This window comes from Carettochelys insculpta, chromosome 2 (genome assembly GCF_033958435.1).
Source record: "Carettochelys insculpta isolate YL-2023 chromosome 2, ASM3395843v1, whole genome shotgun sequence".
Classification (NCBI taxonomy): Eukaryota; Metazoa; Chordata; order Testudines; family Carettochelyidae; genus Carettochelys; species Carettochelys insculpta.
The window spans coordinates 249645108-249662410 of NC_134138.1; the positions used below are offsets into that span (position 1 = coordinate 249645108).

Sequence of the window (17303 nt, forward strand, 5' to 3'; positions counted from 1 at the left end):
GGCCAGCATGTTCCTGTGGCCCACATAATTTCCTGAAGCTCCAATTACCCTGGAACACCAAACCACAGCAACTGGGAAAAATGGGGGCCAGGCCTGTGGAGGGTCAATGTTACAAAATGTCTTGCTGGCCTCTGATTATTGAGGCAATATGATATATTCTGTCATCTTATCTGTCCCAACAGTTTTGGGCTCCTCTTTCCCTTCATATCCCCTATAAGGAAAGAGGGGAGAACATTGAAGAATGACGATGAGGAGGCAGTGGAGATGCTTGTAGGAGCAGGCTTTCCCTCCACTAGAGGAGCTACACTAGTCAGCAAGAGCAAAGTAAGAGATGGGAGGTGTGCAGGGGTGAAACAGCAAAGGAGGAGGGCAGAGCATATGGAAGGTGAAGTGGCAAACTATGGTAGGACTTCAAGCTGGGCCCATGAAGAGAAGGAGGAAAATTAGGGTAAATACATTAAGGGCGCATCAGAGTTACAAGAAAATACTAGCTAACTTGCCTAACAGTTAAGGTGAAGTGGGAATGTCTCTTACTGCTATTGTGGATGGGAAAGTATAGCATGCTATCTGTGGTAGCTTTGTTAAAAAGAGCAAAATTAAAAAACAGGGCGAGTTGTCAGCTCAATGTGTCCCTGACCTCTTATGAAACAGGAAGTAATGGAGTGGAACCTGTTGGCTTAGGCGGTCATTAACAGCCAACAGTATTAACATCTGTTTTTGGAAGCTTCCCTTTTGGCCCTCAACATAGGAAGCCAGATATTGGACCTGAACGGTTTTAGTTTTGTCCCTATTATGAAAATAGTTACCTCATTTTTGTACATGTAACCAGTCCTAGCACACAGCAGCCCTACTGGGAAATCTTACAAGCCACTAGCTGTTGGGGTGTATGGAAAGCATTGTGTTTTAAACTGGCGTATTTTCTGTCTTCCAGTGTCTCTCTGTTACATCCAGGGAGAGAGTGGAGCTTGTGTTGCAGTTGTTTGGCAGGGCAGGATGACGCTCTTGCATACATGCTCTCTTGCTTCCAAATGGGGACACTCAAACACCTCTAGAGGGCAGAGTTTATTTTAGCTACTAATCTAATTAATTGTGGTAGCTAATTAGGTTAGTCACTGATTGGAAATTTCAACACAGTCCCCATCCTGTCGTTACACAGTGGCCTTCCGTTGTCTGTTTCTCCACCTCCTGCTTTGAAAATGTCTTTTTTGTGGCGTTCCCCCAGTCTGCACCCCTCTAATGAGATCTTTGCTTCCCACTTCCTTTTGCTTTGCACATCCCGCTTCGAGGCCTCAGCCATGGACTCCCTCCCTTGAGCCCTAAAACAATGTTAGGGAAAGACAGTCTTTTCTCTCTGACCACAGCAGCTCTCCTCGCAGGCTGAAACAGGGAGACGTGGTGGAGCAGAAGCCCCTGTTAAGCAGTGGGTTTCCTCCTGGGCAGTGGGTCATGGGGCCCTGGACCCCTTACTTCTAAAAGTGGGAGGTCCTTCGTACTGGCCATAAGGCCAAGCTATGTTGGGGAAGGAGGAAAGGGGCAGAAAGAAGTGAGTAGGGCAGGGACTCTGGGGGAAGAAGCAGCATGGGAGTGGAACACTGGAGGAAGGGGTGGTGCAGGGATGGGACCATGGTTCAGACACCAGAGGCTTTCCTCTCTTAGGGAGCTGGCTACTTGATGGGTTTTTTCCTCCATCTTCCTGATTTTCAGTAGGATGATAGAACAGTGGTCACATGGCTCCTCCCTAACTAGTTGGAGCAGCAGCTCTAGACGCAATAGTAGTGGGGATTGGGAGCTGCCTCTTTCCCCCTGAGCTGCATCTGATCAGCTTGAATCCGGGCTGGACCATGGTTGGGCCTGGCATCCACGCCTTCCCAAACCAGGGTTGGAGCTCTCTGAATCCACAGGCGAGGAGGGGAAGATTCCTCCCAGGTAGGGCTGGGACCAGAGACCAGAACAAGCAACCCTCAGCATGAGCAGGAGAGGGATGGGGCAGGCAGAGCTTGAAACAGAAGGGCTCCCCCTCTGCTGAACTGGCATGTCCCACAGCCTGTATGCCCCAGGCAGCCTCATCCACGTTTTTCCATAATAAGAAGGAAATGCAAACTTTAGTTTCCCAGGGTGGCTGGAGCTCAGGCTGTCACTGTCAGTGACACTGGGACTTTCTGTAAAGTTTAATTAGTAATCTATGCTTCTATTTTTTGCATAAAATGTAAAAACTAAAGATTCTCTGTAAGAACAAAAAATACATATTTTTCCACAAAGAACAGGTTTCTAGGATCCCTACTGATCAGTGATTAGCAGAGCTGCCCCAATCTGAATTCAGTATGTTATGGAGACCTGCAAAAACTACGGAATTCCTGCAAATGTGGGGTGAATTGAAAGCCCTGTGTGACCCCACCATGAGAGAGGCAGTAAAATGGATATAGAATATAGTTCATGGTGTGTATTGAGGACTAAGCAGCTGATATACATAGTGGTTTTTACATGGGTTAGTGCAAAGTGATTAGTGTAACCAGCTCAAACATGCCAGTTCTAATGGATGATGACCAGAGACCATGCAGCCTCAGGAACAGTGTTGGCCTCCGATTTGCAAAGGTACAGCGTTCAAATACTGCTACAGTTGCTCTTTAGCTGAAAAAAAATTCCAAAATTGTGTTTTGAAAGTCTGTTGCCCAGGTAGTTTCATATGGAACTCGTTCATACCACATCCAGGGAAGTAAGCAAAGAAACTCTCTGGTCCAGAATATTTCACTTTGTTTTGTTTGTTTTTAATCGTGAATGGGCTTGACAGCGCACATGTACTAGCTATAGGAACAGCTGTACAGTAATCCCTCAGTGTACTATGTTCGAGTTGCACTTAACTCATATTAACACGTATTATGTGCAACTCCAAATCCTACTTCTCCCAGCCCCAGTCAGACCTGCCCCCCAGCCATGCATGGCCCTGGTTCAATCCCCTCCTGGCCCCCTGTGGCCACAGTTCTGGCTCACACCCCGCCCCCACGCGCCCGGCTCCAGCTCCTCTCCAACCCCCATGCATGGCTGTGGCTCAACTTCACCCCCTCACTCCCCTGCAGCCCTAACCTAACCCAGGCTTAACCCCATGCCCCCCTCCTATGGCTCCAACCCACTGCCAAGCTTAATCCTCCCCAACTGCCCTCCCCCAGCCCCAGGACTTACTTTCAAAAGGAGCTCCAGGTGCTCCTGCTGCTTCCCCAACTGCAGAGCTTGCATTCTGCTGGGGGAAAAAGCTGCCACCTGCCAATGTACATGAAATTTGAGTTATGCGAGGGTATGTGGGGACACAGCCCTTGTGTAACTCAAGGGACTGCTGTATTAGGAAAGAGTTTCTACCATGCAGATTGTGCTCATGTAAACACCATCCAATATGATACTCCCATGGGTCTCCCCAAACTTATGTGATTAAGAACTACAGTGCCATAGAGAGGGCATTTGTGGAATTGTGTCCTGAATGAGGCCTGTTTAGAACTGTAGCTCATGGTCTGAGTACTTTACAAATTGGTGCACAATTACCAGTGAGAAAACTGAGACATCAGGAGGTTAAGTATTGTGAACAAGGCTACCCTGCAAGCCACTGGCAGAATGGTGAAGAAAATCTAAGTCTCTTGATCCTACCCTCCAGCTCTTACTGGATTGGCTTTCCTTATTGCTGATTTATTCAGCTAAACATAGTGGCCTACATTTCCAAAAATGTCTGGAGATTTTTGCAAATAACAAATGGTCCTGTAACCCTTTAAAGACCAACATGCATATTCTTAGGTATTGTGCTTTTGTGGGTAACACTCATGTCCTCATATACACAAATCACAGTAAGCAGTGATCTCACCAAATATCAAAAATGTTCGCAACAGATGCCCCTTGATGATAATTCTGTCCATGATAACTGTTTAGTTCTATTCTCAGCTGTGGATATGTTCACAGTATCCTAGATACAAAATTATTTTGCTAGGCAGACTATAGTGCTAGGCTATCACTTGTCATGATAGAAGTCATACTGCTCCTGCTTTCATCTTAAGTTTTAATTGAAATTAGGGTCATAGTTCTTCCTTTTCATTACATTGCTGCTGCTTTTTCCTAACAAGAGAAATTGTGAAAGGTGGAGGAGAGGATTTTACAATTTCTGTCTTCTTCTACCAAAGATAAAATGAACAACATTTCAATCCAACAGTTCAATTTTTTTTCTCTCAGGATTTTTCTCTATACCACTAAATGCATGCTTACCTCTGCCTCTACTATTCTCATTCCTGAATCTAATTACTGAGAGTCACATGATAATTAAATAATATTCTCAGTCTCAGAAATAATACCTAAGTTACAAGGTATCAAAAGTCCCTAACATAACCTTCCTTTAAGCATGCTTTCTGTGTTCTAGTTGTTATGATGACATAATGCAGATCTTCAGTATGGTGTTTTACATTGTATCTAGAACTTCATTAGTTACTATAACAACAAAATATTGTTTAAACAACTTCTGTAAGAAACGTGATTATACTCTCACTATCGAGAAGGTGGAATTTTTCTCTCCCCTGAAGTTCACGTATGAATAAGGAAACATTCACATAATTGTGTAAATTGACAGCTGACTCTCTTTTTTTCTGGTGGATTCGCAGTAGGAATCTAGGTAACACTTTCCTATCAGTTATTCACAAACTCTGCTTTTCTGTAACCAGGACAATTCAGTGATCCATTGTCAGTAACTATAGAGCTGCTTTATGACTTAGACCCGCAGGTGGTTTTGATGTTCTATAGCCTTGAATAAATACTGCTTGTGGCTTTGTACTTGGTGTGCTTTCATAGGTTAGCATGACTGCTCTCTCCATATATTTCATGTCATTTACCACATCTTGCATATGTCATTTACCAGGTCTAGCTTGTCTGTTCCCTGGACCCACCCATACACAGCATCTCCAGTTGATAGCTACACAACAGCATTATGAGAAAACATAAAGGTAGCAGAGATGACCTTGGTCATCTCTAAAGGCTTACAGCACACGTTCAGCTGCAAACTCCCTCGCACTTAAAGACCTAATGGTTTTCACCCTAAACTGTGGTAAAATTTCTAGTATAGGCTATGTCCTGTTTCATATTCCATAGATTAATACAGACTTTTAATATTGACACAGGATCCAGAAAGCAAATTGCACATTGTATTTTATATGGCGAATCTTTTGTTCAGACAATGGGTTTTAATCCATCAGACTTAAACAAAAGTAGTCTTTTATCCCCGTTTGCTTTAAACATTTGGCTTGACAGGGTAAAGCTCACATACATTTTCAAAAAAAAAAATACTGAAGATTGTTCTGAATATGTATTGCTACATTTTCTGAATTTTATTATCTACTTAAACCTTTTTTTGGGACGATTATTAGTTTGTGGTAGAAACCAAGAGTAGACAGTACATATAATATGAGGTCGGGGGAGGAGGAAGGGAATTCTTGGGTTCCATCTACATTCTTGTCCTATTTATGTCAATTTTGATTTTTCTCTTGTTATGCTGGTGGCAGTTATGCAGTGAAATAATGACAGTTAGATTTTTTGGACACCTTGTTTACAAGAACAGCAGGACCACAGTTTATTAAAAGATAAACTTTTAATGTAAAAAGCTATCAGTTTTCTTTTGGAGTACTATGTGAAGTATTCCCTACCATGTCTGGAAATATGGGAAGGCTCTGATCGTGTCGTCTGGATTTAACTCAGAAATCTGCCTCCTGAAATTTTATAATTTGTTTTATTCTCCTTTTTCATATTTCAGTGATGTATTTTGGTTAAGTGAATCCATCCTCTGTTTAAAATTTTAAATGTAACTTAAACAAAAAATTAGATAGTCAAAATCCCTAAGAAGTATGCCATAAAATAAATACATACCGCAACAGTGATACAGTTGAAATATGTAGAGAGACTTGTTCCTTTAAACAAACAAAAAGGATCTAATTAACCAGTACCATCTTCTGTTTTAACTATTGTGTTGTGATGCAAAACCCTGTTTCATACAGAAATTTACACTATGAAACTCCCTCTGTTACCTTCCCTTTTCAAATATAGAGCCATATTATATTATGGTTGGCTACCCCCTGCAGCTCTCATGAAGTCACTAGGTTTTGATACAACTGAGAGCAGAACTTAAGGTTCAAAGCCTTGTTTAACATAGTCAATTAACTTTTTATAGTATATATTCTATAGGACTGCACATACTACATTGTGCTTAATTGTGTTCTCAAAGCTATGCATACCAAGAAATAAGTAAATGCCATGCTAACATGCACGTGCAAATAGCTTAACCTCCTTCCTTGCTTGTGAGAATTGTGCACTACTGAGAGAGGATTTTAAAGTTCTATGGTTTGTGAATGTGTTACAGAAATTTAGTGGAAACCCTATTGGCATAATTCAGAATTTGACACTAATAAATTTCCCTGTAAAGGAATGAGACTGCTTTTATACAGCTTGCCTCTAACACTGCGTTTGTTTTGCAGGTTTTATGACAAGCCTGTGTTAGCATGGTCTGTGGGGCCAAAGACTGATAAAGATCTGGCGTACTGGAGAAGAAGAGGACAAGACTTTAGTGTATTACTGGGTTACACTGACAAAGGAGACTCTGAAATGAAGGGATTGGCGCCATCCCGTGGGGGGTACAGCCATGCTAAAGAAGGTGAGCTGGAGGTAGGAGTAGGAGCAGAGAATGTGACAAGAAGCGGCTTGACGGAGACCTGGAAAGTGCCCAGTGACTACAAATGGCAGAGTTTAAGATCAGAAAGCTGGAAACAACCTAAAAAATTAGGAAGACATATGTCTGATGGGGATAGAGAGAAACTGCTTCAAGACCTTTACTCATTGTCTCTGGGAGACAATGTGCTTAGCTCCCGTAACAAAGGGAAATCACAATCATTACCAAGAGTTCTTTCACCAGACACCCTGAAGTGTGTGGAAATACCTTCCCTGGTGAATAATCATCACTTTCTAAGCAGCACTAAAGTACCCTCTGGCCCCCAAAACAGACTGCCTTTGGAATTCACAAAAACCAGGGAAATGGGAAGCCACCTTCTTCCTCTGGCCAAGCCCAAGTATGGCAGACCCCTTAAGCCCCCACCCTATGAAGTGCACCAACAGACAAGGGCGCCGGTAGAAACCAGTGGCTTTCAGGACCACCAGCAAACAGAGGAGCCTGTCTCATATTTAACCAAAGGTATTGAGCTGAAGCCAGACACTTACATTCCAGACTCTGGTTTAGAGCCACCTGTCTACGTACCGCCTCCATCTTACAAGTCCCCACCTCAGCCAAGTGTGAATCAGCATTCCCTCAGTGAAGTGCCTAACTATGACTTGTGTTTTGACAACAATCAGCAGCATCCAGTGGAGAGGGCCATCTGTCATCCGTCTTCCATTAGTACATTGGAAACTGTGGGTGAACACTGCAAAGATGACTACCTTCCTCACGGAAAACAAAGCCATTCTGGGCATACTGATGACTACCTGCATTCCATTCAGTATATTCCTTTTGATGATCCTCGAATACGGCATATTCAAATAGCACATCCAGAGAGCTTCCAGGGCAACGTTAGACACTCTGAAAATACCAACCCTACTGCTTTGCAGGAGAGAGCTATCGAACCATGTAATAGTGCCTTTTTGGATCCATCAAACTTACTACATACTGTAAAAGGTGAGAAACCTCCTGATAGCACCATGCATAACAACAGGTGGTTAGCGACATCCAACAGATTTCAGGAAAACTGGGCCCTGCCTGACCAAAGGGATAACTGTGACACTGGTACTCACCTTCCCAGACATGAAACTAATCAGGAGCACACGAAAGTCAACCTTTCTGAAAGAAACCTACATATGGATAGCACCTGTGAGACTGTTACTAGACTTAAAAAGTTTGAACCTGGAACTGGGGTGCAGACCAAAAAGAGTTCAAAGAAAAAAATGAATGAAACTATATTTTGTTTGGTTTCTGTCCCAGTTAAATCTGAATCAAATCTGCCAGATACTGATAGGAACAATAACTTAACTGAGAGCCCTGATAAGAAGAATGAGTTTGATAACAATGGAGCTTTGCAAGAACAAAGTCTCTTAAGTATGTCTTCAACTGACTTGGAGTTACAAGCTCTCACAGGAAGCATGACCAATAAAACGGAGTTACAAAAACAAGAGCTGTGGAAACCAAAGGAGATGAAACAAATGCATGACCTCAGATTTACTCAGAGTACAAAACACAGGGAACTCAAATACTCTGGCTCTTGGCCAGGCGATCAGTACAAAGACCAGCAAACACAGACCTGTTTCACTGAAGACCCTAAAAACTCACAAATTTTCCATGGTATAAGCTCTGAACCAAATAATAAACTAACAGCTCCAAAATTCTTAGCCCGTACAACATCTGTGGTTGGGTCAGAGCTGGCAGGTTTGCCCCCTGATGACAGGAAATGTAGGCAAAATACATACAATATGAAAGGTCAGGTGAACCTCAGTCCATCCAGCAATAGTGCATTTTCAAGGACTGCTACCTCAGTAATTGAGGTACATTCACCAAAGGCATATCAGAGCCAGCCATATGGGTTCTGCACAAACATACCAACCCAAGAAAGGGAAACAGGTGCAGTTGTCCGAGGTGATGTTGTCAAGGGTGAAACAAGTGCTCCCTGCAACAGTAAAGAACTGTTTGGTCAATTTCTCTTGAAACCTGTTGGTCGCCGTCCCTGGGATGCAATAAGTGAGTTAGAAAGTTTTAACAAGGAGCTTCAAGGACAGGAAGAAAGCACTAGTAGTGAAGACGGCATGCAGAGTGAGGGAACCAAGCAGGACTGTGGCCCTACAAAGACAGGGACCTCCAGAACTGATGAGTCAACTCAGGAACTCTGGCCTCATAACAAGCTAAAAACTGTGATACCAGAAGTTCCCGTATTTAGACAAGAAAGAGTTAAAAGTAAGTCTGAAAGTTGGAGTGCAGAGTTTAAGTCTGATTCAGGTAGCTGTGGGGTCTCACAGAGCTGGAATGTGAAAGAGAGCAGTAGTTTAGACGGGCTAGTGGATGGAAGTGTGATAACAGAGACAAACAAGAACAGAACAAACAAACAGAGAGCTAGTTTGGCTCCAGTCAGGAGAGTTTTGTCCAGTAGTCCAAGTAATCAGAGTAATCCATTCAATCATATGGACTTACTAGAGACAAAGGAAGATAGAAATTATGTAACTAATGCATTAGAATTTGTAAAATGGAACAAAAGTGCAATTCTCAGAAGTGATAAACCTTCGGAGAGAGGATCTGTAGTGAGATTGTCTTTAATTAATAGAAATCAAGGTCACTCTGAGCCAGATTTGAGGACTGTGGGCCTGGATATTGACCCTGAAACTGGTGCTAACAGCTCTGATTTTTCCTCAAATGCAAATACTATGGAGATCCCCCCAAATGAGTCACTGCAGGCAAGAGCTGCAAGGATTCTGGGAATAGAGGTAGCAGTGGAGTCTCTAATTCCTGGGGACAGAACTGGCCACCACCAATGCACCAGCTCTGCAAATGGTATTCAAGAGCCTGAATTATCATCAGGTAGAATAGTATGTGACCAAGTAAAAGCAAAAGACTGCTCTTATGAGGGCAGACGAAAGTGTGGGTGGACAGAAAGCTCTCTCTTTGTGGGAGAGAGAGACTTGTCCTTTTTGAGTGGTGACTACCAAAGTGCTGACCAAAAAGCCAGTTCTAAAACACTGGTAACTGAGCAAGGTTTTGAACCTCATGTTGGTCTCAATGGGCAAGCTGAGGATCCAGCCCTGCCTTGCAAGTCTAGTACACATCAACTTGCTGAAAGGAACGTGAGCATTCCGAGCTCTGAAAAGAGAGTGAGAAGCACCTCGAAGGTGATTGAGACATTACAAGGCAAACTTGCCTCTCCCCCTAGCCGAACTGTCATGGATCGTTTGGTGCGAATGAAAGAAGTTGACTCAGTTTCCCGTATGCGGCGGCTGAGTATCAAGAGTGCAGATTCTGGGGAGGAAGTAGATGAGGAGAAGCCCAGGGTACAAGAGGAGAGGGGAAGCTATGCCCCACTCAGCAGTAATGAACTCTCTCGCAAAATGGTGCACACAGGCGCTGTTTCCAAGCGCATTATCTCTCTCAACAAAAATGGACACACAACCACACTAGGCAAGAAGAAGGCTGACAGAGACTTTTATCTAGGTAAGGCCCAGTTTTACCATTCTCTGGCATTCAGTTAGGCACTGTTTTAATAGAGAATGTGCATCAAATCCCCGGGGGTACCTGTGGAAACAGTAATTTTCCTGTTTACTTAAGACCACATACTACAGCTACTAGTATAGTAATTTAATATTAATAGATTATTTGCTAGCTTTCTTGTATTGAACATTATCCTCCCCATTCTTGCACCCACTTGGGTTCTGATTACTAACGTTCATTCCATGGTTTCAGAAAACTGCACGTTTTGGAAAATAAAGTGACATTTCACAAAACCTGTCTTGGTTTTGTGCTCCGACATTGTCACCCACCCTTTCTGAGGACGTGTAGGAGTCTGTTCTCTGGTAAAGGAGATAAGAGCATACCACATCACATCAGAACTGAGAAGAAACAAAAAAAACAAACAAAAAAGACTTTTAAACCTGATATTCTGATCTGCACCCATGGGAAAAGGGTTAAATGTTCATGGTGGAAATTTCTTGATAATGTTCAAGGGACTTTATGCAAAATGTTTTAGATATATGTGGTCCCATTCCCCATGGCAAACATGAGGCCAAATCTTCCAGCGTATGCTCTAGACTCCTCTGCTCCCTAGATCAAGAATAGTCTTGTCTGCTACTTAAGTAAACCCAAGGTAATTTAGGAATTCATCTGTCCTCTGAAAGAACTCTCATCTGGTCTTTTGAACATGGTGATCTGCTAATTAATTAACAGGCTTCCTTGAGAAGTGTAGCCATAGACCTGTATAAAGTCAGATATGACTATAAATTGGGTGTGAAGAGTGAATGCATGATACTTGACAAGCAGGTTCCCAAATACTGAGTTTTTTTGTTTTCCACATTTCTCTGATCGCTGAAGGCTCACCTTGAAATTCACAAACACTACTTAGTTTACTGAGTCAGTATAAATCTGTGTAAAACTCTCCAGTATAGAGAGATGGAGATTAACTCAACCATACTTTAAAGAAATTTTGTTTCCATTCTGGTTCCAGGAATGAGTTCTGTGAATTCTAAGTAGGTATCAGAATCTCCCCAGCTCCTGTCTTCTATTCTTCATGGCCTCCATCACAGATTCTTTCTCTTTTTCCACTATACCATACACTCCAGACTCTCTGTGAAGGCAAATTAAACTTCTCTGCACCAGCCAGCCCTATTGTGCCTCAGAGAGGTATCCTGTGTATTCCTCCCTTGATGCTTTCTGGTAGGCATGAGCATGGCAGCAGAACCTCCCTAGGAGCTCTTAGAGATGGCACTGCTGCAGGGATGTATCCAGTCAGACTTTGTTTTATTATAATGCCCCAGAGTTCCAGATGTTTCACTGTTCTGTCACAGAACACAAAATCCAGCTCTCGTCCCAGCCACATTACAATCTGTGTGTCCTGCTTTAGGCCAGAATATATCCCTATGGTTAAAATATATAGTTTGTTCCCATGTGGGTACACTCACCATGGTGGGGACAATACCACTGTAATAAGGCAGAGAGTAAGGGTTCTTTGAAGATGTAACACATTTCTCATAACTGGATAGAATTTGATTTTTTTTCTGATCCCTTTAATCTTTTTTTTTTTTTTACTACAGAGCATAGCGCTCATCTGCAAGGGTTGGAAAAGGTCCTCCCACCTTGACTAACATCGTCTTGTACCCGAAACACTAACTTGTTCACACCCAAATATCCACAGAAGTCATGCAGAAAAATCTCAAGTCCTGGCCTCTGGGTGTAGTCTGGAGCCTAAAACTGAGTTTTATAGAGAGGCTTTGTGCTTTCCCTTCACTTCTGTGCTGTTTCACACTGCTGTGTGCTGGGGTTGGTTAGTTTTGTCTCTGCTGCTGCCTGACTCTATATGTGTGGCTCTAAATGAGGGGTGTGTGCTTTACCAGTCAGCTCATAACTCTGAGGTTCTACTGTATGTGTGGTGAGACGGTGGACTGGAATGGGGAGCTGGTGTGAGGACTAATTTAGTAGGTATCACACAGTTTTAGAGAAAAGACTCCATGTGCCGTGTAACTTGGAATGGAAAAGACACTCTCATAGCTACAGTGAAGACTAATCACATAGAGTAGAGGCACCAACATTTTTGTTTTGCTGTTTTATACAATAATTCATCAATGCACCAGTTATTTTTAAATGAGGGAGTTGGCATTAAATGAAACACACTGCAAGAGACTACAGTACAAGAGAGACCCTTATGCAAGCTGCCATCAGAGCAAGCCGTCCTGTGGCACCTTACAGACTAACAAATTTATTAAGTCATGAGCTTTCGTGGGTAAAACCCACTTCCTCAGATGAATGGAGTGGAAGTGGGTTTTACCCATGAAAGTTCATGATTTATTAAATCCATTAGAGACTAAGATGCTGCTGGACTCTTTATTATGTGTGAAGCTACAGACTAACATGGCTGCACCGAGACTCTTTGCCATCGTAACAGACCATCTTACTGTATGCCCAACCACACAAGTACATTTCTGCTCCATGCATATTAACAGATTGCTTCTTGAACTGCTGCTTTTGTTTTGAACGCGTACATGAGATAGGTGTCATTGTACTGTGAATAAATGGGAACAAATCAGTGCCATTGTCTTGAAAGGACCCCGTGAAAGTATTTCACATGATTTAAAAATATTCCACCCAACTGGTTATAATAATTACTTAGGAAGCTTAAAAATGACTCTTACCTTTCCAAGCTTTAACTCCACAGTCCAGTGGTCTCTCATATCCCTGCCTATCCATTCCTTCCAGCCCCACAATTAGTTTTAGAGACTACTGTAATGGCTGGGCTGCAAGCGTTTGGGAGTTCCCAATCACAGTGAGGATGGTGCAAGTTTTCCTAGTGTCTAAAGTGGGACAAGGATACTTACTGTGTTTGTCATTCTGATTAGTTGTCTATTACAGGAAAGTAATGAGCTATCTGAACAGGTGTGGGAAACTCTTTCTTTTTGAAATCTTAAGGCTAGTCTATACTTCAATCAGGATCGACCCAGTCAGGGTCTCTGATCTTCTGGAATTTGATTTTACATGTCTGGTAAAGACACGCAAAATTGATCTGTCTGGGGTTGGCAGCTGACACCATACTCCTTGTTGTTACAAGGTGTATGGAGGGTTGACAGGAGGAATGCTCCCGTTGACTTTCCTTAGTGAAGACACTCACAAAAGTCGATTTCCGATATGTCAATGCTGGCTACGCAATTGCCGTAGCTACAACTGCTTATCTGAAATTGACTTTCAGGTCTAGTGTAGACCTGGTCTTATTGTCAGTCTGTTGATCTTGAGCCATAGGCTGTCTGTTACTAAAATTAAAGGAAAAAAATGTTTGGGCACTGTCAGAAAAAGGTAAATGATGCATTTTCTAAAATATCAGTTGCTGACAAGGTTTACTGTCTTCATTGCCTGTAAATACTGCAAGGAGAGAACAGCAAGAAAGGAGACAAAATGATACCACATGAGGCCAAATTCAGAAGTCTTACTCAGGGAAAATCTTCCATTGATTGAGGCCTTAATGCTACAAGCACTTGTACATATGAGTGAATTTGTATACTCATTCCTGTAAGCACACATTGCTACCCCCATGCACCACCAGTGTTTGTGTGACCAGGCACTGTAGTGGGGGGGGGGGTACATGATTACAGACTGAGTGGGATTTTTTCAAAGTGTCTTAGGTGCGTACATACACTGAGTTTGAGTGCAATCCCATCCCTGTGCTGCATGCTGATATGCATGTAGATATTTGCTTGCATGTAAATTGCTTGCATGATCAGAACCTGAGTAAGGACTTCAGTCTGAAGCCTGCTGAAAACAGACCAGCTTTCATATACCTTAAGCTAGAAAAAAATGGTTATAATCTAGAGACGCTGTTTGTTTACTTGTTGCATTCACCAAAACACAAGATTGATTTTCTTTAATAATAATCACATCTTCTGTCTATTGTGTCCTCACACAATAACTCTGAAAACAGCGACCTGGAGTTTTGCATGCTGAAGGAAACCAGCCTGGCCACAGTGATAAAACTTGGTCTGTTTGCCATATCAGCGTTTATAGCTAATATATTATTGTGCAGTGTTCAGGAGGCACCGAGTGCTAGGAAAGAGCGCCTGGGATGAAGACAGAACTTTAAAATGGTGCTGCGAGGTAGGGCTGTGATGCACTGCTGGGAGGTATATGCACCCCCTGCTTTGCTCTGCAGTATTAAGGAATATCTGCACGGTAGCTCAGAAGAAGTCTCTCACTTGGGGTAGACACTCATACTAGCAGACTAGAAATGGCCGCATGGCTGTTGTGGCACTGAGGGAGGCTTGGCCCCACCAAAGCTCAAACTCACCTTATCCCCTGGTCAAAGTTCAAGTAGCTAGCCTAGGCCACCTCTGGTGCAGCAATGTTTATACCACCCTATGTAGCATATTGCTGAGAGCCGTAGGAGCAGGGTTTGTCACCCAAGGCTGGCAGGTTGGCTCCCAGCTGCAGTACAGACATACGTGGGGCCGAGCACTGGAGCCACTTAATGGCAGAATAGCAACACTTCTTCTTTAGTTGACCGGCCTGATCCTGATCTCATCTACACAAATTTTACACTGGTGTAGTTCCACTGACTTCAGTGGAATTGCTCCCAAATCATAGCTCAGAATAGGGGGCAATGGGACAAGAGTCTGGATCTAGTCAAAAATTTGCATCTCTAAGGCTCTGTCTGGCACCAGCACTGATATATATATAATATCTCACACAAACACACACACACACACACACACACACACACACACACACACGGAAAAATAATTGCAAGTTAATTATTCAATTTCTAAATTGACTTCCACACGAGCGGTGTTTCAGAGGGTATTTCTCTGCTTTTAAATTAAGAAAACAGTGCCGTATTTCTCTTGCCAGCTAAATATACTGCTAAACTTGAGTTGTTTTCAGAACCCATCACTAATGTTTTCCTGTCTTGCATTTTTCAGATATGTATGATCCCTCCAGGGTTGAAAGGGTGTGAAATGAACACAGATGAGAATCTAGAGATGTCTGCTCTCCTGAGAATGTTTTGCTGATTTTCTCCACCCCCCCCCCCAACCCTTCTCTGTGTGTTAACACTTGGAAACTGCCTCCATTTGTAGCCATTCATGGTATTCTGATAAAGCCCCTACTACTGCCAGGAGGAAATTAGTTATTCATACATAACTGATTTGCAGCGATCACAGAAAACTTTGACTCTTACTTGGGTGCCATCTGGTTTTTGTAGCATTAAGACTTAATTCCTAAACTTGGCAAATATGTTTAACAGTCTTCACATGGGATGGTAAATTCGATAAGGTTCGGCTTTGAAGCTTATTCTTACTTTGTTTAAATTTACACAAGAGATTAGTAAAATGATTTTAAAGGAATGTGAATTTAAATACTCAACTTCTAAATCTCTAAAGCCTAAACTGGTTAAGTTGAGGAATCTTTGGCTTAAGACATGATTCATGAGTGCTGCTGCACTGAAGGGGCTGGGGGGAATACATTAAAATAAATGCAAGATGAGGGGAATGAAAGTGGCTTGATTTGGAAATCAGTTTGGATTTCCACAGTTTGAATGAATTTTGATTAAATACATATTAGCCACATGTAGAGAAAATAAAAGCAAACTCCCCAAAGCTCCCAAAAGATCAAGACTTTTGTAGTACAATGTACAGAATGTCTAATTACAGTAGCTGTCCACTAACTGTTTTGAACCAATGCAAACAATACCACTGGCTGTTTTGCACTCAGTATTATCTATTTGTGTTTTGCTGTTTAGAAATTCTTATATGATATAATTGCTGGTTTAAGATAGCCCATTTTAACAAAGTTAACTATATTTCTTGTTACAGAAAACTGTCTATTTTTCTACGACGTAAACAATTGTTAAGTGGCCAGTATAAAGTATTATATTTTAAAAAGAAAGATCAAGGAGAGGTCACTTATGTATCTTAATGCATGTTTCATATGGTTGCATATCCAGTACTGCCACTATCTTCTGTTGTGAAAAGAGCAATCGATGTATATGAATGCATATGTAGTGGGGAGTTAATTTCTACAATTTTTCCTTCATCTGTTGCATCGTTCTTTGTGGAGCAACTCTTTGGAGAACACAGCTGAGAACCATCCATGCTGGTATTGTTACATTACATTCCACTGGCTATAACTACCAAAAAGTGGGTTTGGAGGCCTGTTTCAATGTCTGTGAGCAGCTCTGATGAAACACCTGGGTTGGTTTGTTAAACATTTGTTTGTGGTTTGGTTTTGAATTAGGCTAGTGTGTGGGAAATAAACTGTGGTCATATTTATCCTTGGAGCCAGTGGGCATCACTGAAGGTGGTGGATAAATTTGGACATTGTCTTTGTGACTTTCAAGTATATGGCTTTTTTAAACAAAAATTAAAGATTACATAAAAAGGCCTGCACCCTCTACTGTTTGTTACTGAATTAACCAGACCACTGTGTGTTTTTTGTTTTTTTTTTTTAAAGCCTTTATGTCCACTTCCATTTTTTTTAAAAGTTATTTGCTAGCCTTCTTTTCACAATTTATCCATGAATCTCAAAGGCTTTGTTACTAGTATTTCTTATTTTGTAGAATTACCTTTTATCTTCTGAACATTTCATATTCCTGAAATATTAATTTTTTGTGTGGTCAGTGAGTTGGCAAAAACAGAGAAAAACCCATTGTGCTTTTGGCAGCAAGAATTTCTTATCTGTAATACAGGAACTTCATGGAATTTGTAAAGCTTGTTGTATATTAAAAGAAAATGTGATTGTATAATTTATTGAATTGCCTCTTGCAGACTTTCTCCAGCTATGCTTGTGAACAATCTGTATGCATAAGTCTTAGCTGTCTCCATTCTACTTTCTAAATCTGGCATCTGTGGCTGTAGTACCATAATTAGCTTCGTTGTCAGCTGAACACTAGCAATGCCTTATGCCATCTCTGTGCTAGTAATGGCTACAAAATAGGGTTGCTCCCCCTTGCCGTCTCAGTAAAGAGTCACACTCTGCTTTTCTTTTAATGAACCACTTGATGTCAAAGTAGCAAAGTTGAGGTGCCTGCCAATAATTTGAATTGAAAGAGAATAGTAAACTGCCACTCCTCAACAGTCCATCT

At 42.0% G+C, this 17303-nt stretch overlaps 1 protein-coding gene across 7 annotated transcripts in view; it reads left to right on the forward strand.

The window, feature by feature from the left end:
- JCAD (junctional cadherin 5 associated) overlaps positions 1-16602 on the forward strand; it is a 42670-nt gene extending 26068 nt beyond the window's left edge. For all 7 annotated transcript variants that reach the window (XM_074984928.1, XM_074984929.1, XM_074984926.1 and 4 more), the window contains 2 exons: positions 6489-10186; positions 15145-16602. In XM_074984928.1, coding sequence (XP_074841029.1) covers positions 6489-10186; positions 15145-15179 — 3733 coding nt within the window. In that variant the 3' untranslated portion in view covers positions 15180-16602. The remainder of the gene's footprint in view (positions 1-6488; positions 10187-15144) is intronic.
- Positions 16603-17303: the final 701 nt, after the last annotated feature.